Here is a 4,016-nt window from a genome sequence, read left to right as displayed (position 1 = left end):
GAGCGGAAATGTTAGCTTTTACTTATAATATTGTCAACATTTTCCATACATTAAAATGTTCACAGTCTGCCGCAAAGTGTGGAGAGTAAAAATTTTTTTTTTTTTAATTTTATATATATATATATATATATATATATATATATATATATATATATATATATATATATATATATATATATATATATATATATATATATATATATAAACACACACACACACACACACACACACATACACACACAACACACACACACACACACACACACACACATATACACACACACATACTACATGACAACTCAAGTGTGGAATGTTTACTACATAACACAACTCAAGTGTGGGGAGTAAAAGAGCCCAATGAAATTTTACTTTTTGCAGTTTTAAAAATTAGTGCAGTTGTTTGGACAGAAAACCATCTCACACAGATTCCACTGTCACAATCAAATTCACCCACAATTCACCCTTATGTTTTATTTTTATTTTGGTAGTAGATTTTAGTGTTATATATAGGAAATATTAGAATTTTTGGCTTTCATGTTTAACATCTCACTGAGGTATTTAATATGTCAATGGGCTGGTTTTACTTTCACTCATGTGAGCGGTTTGCGTACTTCTCGCAGGCTGGCCTGCTGTCCACCCTCACGGTAGGGCTGCTAATGCCAGCTGAATGTGTCATGCTGAAACTTTGTCTTCCCCAGGAGTGGCCCACACACCTCTGCAGCCTCTCTGCCAGCTGATTTGTTTGTCTTCCTTCAGATTCTCCCCTGCCCTCGTCTTCTTTTTTAAGTGAACAGGTTCATTATGTTTGCATGGCCAAACAACCTCAGCTAATTCACTAACTTCAGTGGTTCAATGGAGATGAAGCACCCATTTCTATAGAGACCCAACAGAGCCTATTTACAGATTGTGGGAGCACACAAGAAACTGATACACAGGCAGATCAGGTAGCAGGAACTGCAGGAAAAAACTGTCCGCTGCCCACTAGCTGGAGGGATTCTTTCTAGATTCATATCTATGTAATAATGTTCCCAGAAATCCCCAAATCAGTTTTCGCTTATTTACACTAATGTGATAAATTAGGCATGCTGTTTCTAATAACTGGTTTAATAAAAACACTAACAGTATAACACAAACCTCAAATGAGCTGAAAAGGTGGATAAAGTGACCGGTTCATCTTACTAGTCTGGGAACACAGACAGACTGCATAACTATAGTGAAATCCATAATGTTCATGTCTATAATATGAGTCAAATATATCAAAAATATTCCAGCTTCTTCTACTACAGTGCATGGCACTGGAAGCAGTATCATAGTAGTCCACAGAAGATGGGCAAAATCATACAATTAAATAAGCGGTGAAGGTACTAGACTAGTAATCACAAGGTTGTCAGTTCAAGTTGCCACTGTAAGGACCCATAATTGTTCAAAGTTGTACTCAGCCGTGAGTGTAAGTTGCTTTGGAGAAAGGTCTGAGGTAAATGTTTTGCGTTATAACAAATAAGTTTTTTCCCTCAACTGATACCCAAACAAACAGCAAACAACAAGCTTTTATGGGTACAAACAGACAACACCTCAGGCGTACACGACGGTCCTGGATCTCCATGAACAACCAAAACCTGCAACTGCCACTGTAGGTTCTTCCCCCCCGCCGCCCCATGGGAGGTCAGAGGTCACCTACCTGGACAGAGCTATTTCCACCTTCGTCTTGGCGATGACAGCGGCTCTCCTGCTGCTGTCCACAGCCCGCTCCACTTTCTCTTTGGTTTTGGGGTTTTTGATTGGTATGAGGTGCTTGCGTATCCCACGCACAAGCACGTTGTTTTTATATTTGCCCTCTTCCCTGGTTCCGTCGGGGAAGACGGTGCAGCCGTAGCCGTGGCGTTTGTTGCCGAGCCACTCGCCCTCGTACTTCATGCCGTTGGAGCGCTCGCTGACGCCGAAGCCGCTGCGTTTGTCGCTCTTCCACTCGCCCATGTACGTCTCGGTGGTGGTGGCGTCCGTGCTGTGCTCGGCCACGCTTTCCTCGTCGCCGTAGCTCACCGTGGAGGTGCCGTCGCTCGAGCTAATGCGACTCATGGCGGCGTCGCTGCGCGCCGAGCTACGCTTGCTGGAGATGGACGACTTTGACTCGGACTTGCGCAGCTGCCGGAGGCTTCCGAACAGGGAGCGTGTGCGGAAGGGCCCCTTCCTCCTCACCCCCGCCGCCTCGCTGTCACTGTGGAAGTTGAGCACGAAGCCCCCGCGGCTACTGACGGGCTGCTCTGTCGGCACAGGGACGGTGTCCTGCAGTATGGCGCCGTTGCTTTGCACACTCCGCAGCGATGCAAGTGATGTTCGGAGCGGGGAGCGGACCACCGTGGCCATTCCATACGGAACACTCTGTCTCACCCCGTAACCATGACGCGTCCCCCCCAGCCACTGGCCCTGGTATGTGCCTTAGCAACAGAAAAAAAACAGAGACTGGAACACATGATGTGATTATAACAAACATAACATACACATTTACTGTAAAGGTCAACATATTCCTGGGAAACCCGTTGCATAAACTCTAGTTCGACCTATAAACCTGATTTTCCATGTTAGCCATGGCTGACAGCAGTGCTTTGCTTAAAGAGAACACGGGGGAGACTGCATTCTCCTTCTGATTCTACCTTCTGTGACATGATTGACTTCCTACTGTTCATCTGTAAGATTTCTTTTTTGATGAAAGTGTACTTGACCAAAATGTGACTAGTAAGCCTTTTCTTATTATGGAACCCATATCACTGACTACAGCTAGCAGAAGATATCAGAAAGATATCAAATTTTTCAGGTTTAGATGAACTTTTCCAAATTTAAACTGTATTCTTTTTTTGTCTTATCCTTATAAACTCTGTTTATGTGTAAGTATATAGTTATTGCTGTTTGTGTAAAGCACTCGTGCTCGTTTGTTGCAGTGAGCCAACTCGTTGAGCCTCCCGTGACCCTAAAGGTGCGTCCGTGAGTGCGCGGATAACACACTGACGCGCGCTAAACCGGCGTGGCCCGTGCTCCATGTCTTTAGGGCCGGACTCACCGGACTTGTGGATTTTAACCCCCGACAAAGGCGACTTTTATCGTGTCGCATTATCACTGCCTGTGACTGTCCCTGCAGACGTGCGGTTAAAGACGTCGCAGCCCACAGACGCACGCGGGGCAACACGATCCGGCACGCGCCTCTCGCGTTCAGTCTAGTGCGTGCACGCGCTTCCCACGTCAGCTAAAATCAGCATTTCGAGGTGTTCACCGTATCTTGATCCGCGTACTTGTAACATATATTCCTCTGATCTCCATCCAGAGGGCTCCCTCTACCCGTCCAACCGTGCGCGTTTCGGTGCCACTCACCCCCGTCCTCGTACGTTTCGACCCCGTACCCGTCTTGGAGCCCGTTGCTCCAGGTCCCGTCGTATCTAGCAGGTGTGCTGTGGTTCTGGCGGACTCCGTACCGACCCTTGAACCCGTGGCTCCATTCCCCGCGGTAGATCCATTTCCCCTTCACCTCCACGCCGAGCCCGTGCCGCTTCCCGTGCGCCCAGTAGCCCTGGTACGTGTTCCCGCTGGGCCAGGTGTACACCCCGACTATCTCGAAGCCGTGGGACCAGGCTCCGGAGTACTCGCCCTGGCCCTTCGGTCCCGTGCAGATGCCGTGTCCGTGGGCTTTCCCGTGCTCCCAGCCGCCGCAGTACGTGCCGCCATCGTCGAAGTCGAAACGTCCGCCCGTCATTCGGAACACAGATCGGCCGGCACGCGGGTGCGAATGTCAGACGCTGCGCGGTGACACGGTGTCGGTAAAGACCGCAGCCCCGGGGACTAGAAGCGTACAAGCTGCATGCCGGAGGACTGGAAGCGTTTTAGACACGGTCACACGGAGACAGCCGCGCGCGCTTGCGCGAGTATGGATGGGGAGGCAGGATCGGTGCGTCCCTACTCCCCCCCTCACACGCGCGCGATGATGCACAAGGAGGGAGACCGAGGCACCGGCGCCGGGGAGGAAAGAA

General features: G+C 48.9%; 1 protein-coding gene across 1 annotated transcript in view; it reads right to left on the bottom strand.

The window, feature by feature from the left end:
* Window positions 1-4,016, bottom strand: part of jph1a (junctophilin 1a) — a 26,483-nt gene extending 22,467 nt beyond the window's left edge. Inside the window, exons 1-2 of the mRNA XM_027021413.3 lie at window positions 3,364-4,016; window positions 1,679-2,435 (exon numbers count right to left, since the gene is read on the bottom strand). Coding sequence (XP_026877214.2) covers window positions 1,679-2,435; window positions 3,364-3,742 — 1,136 coding nt within the window. The 5' untranslated portion in view covers window positions 3,743-4,016. The remainder of the gene's footprint in view (window positions 1-1,678; window positions 2,436-3,363) is intronic.

The sequence above is a fragment of the Electrophorus electricus genome, chromosome 1 (assembly GCF_041902795.1).
Source record: "Electrophorus electricus isolate QZ-2024a chromosome 1, ASM4190279v1, whole genome shotgun sequence".
NCBI classification, from domain to species: domain Eukaryota; kingdom Metazoa; phylum Chordata; class Actinopteri; order Gymnotiformes; family Gymnotidae; genus Electrophorus; species Electrophorus electricus.
Note: the sequence above shows the minus strand (reverse complement) of the source record. Positions and strands in the feature narration are given on the sequence as shown.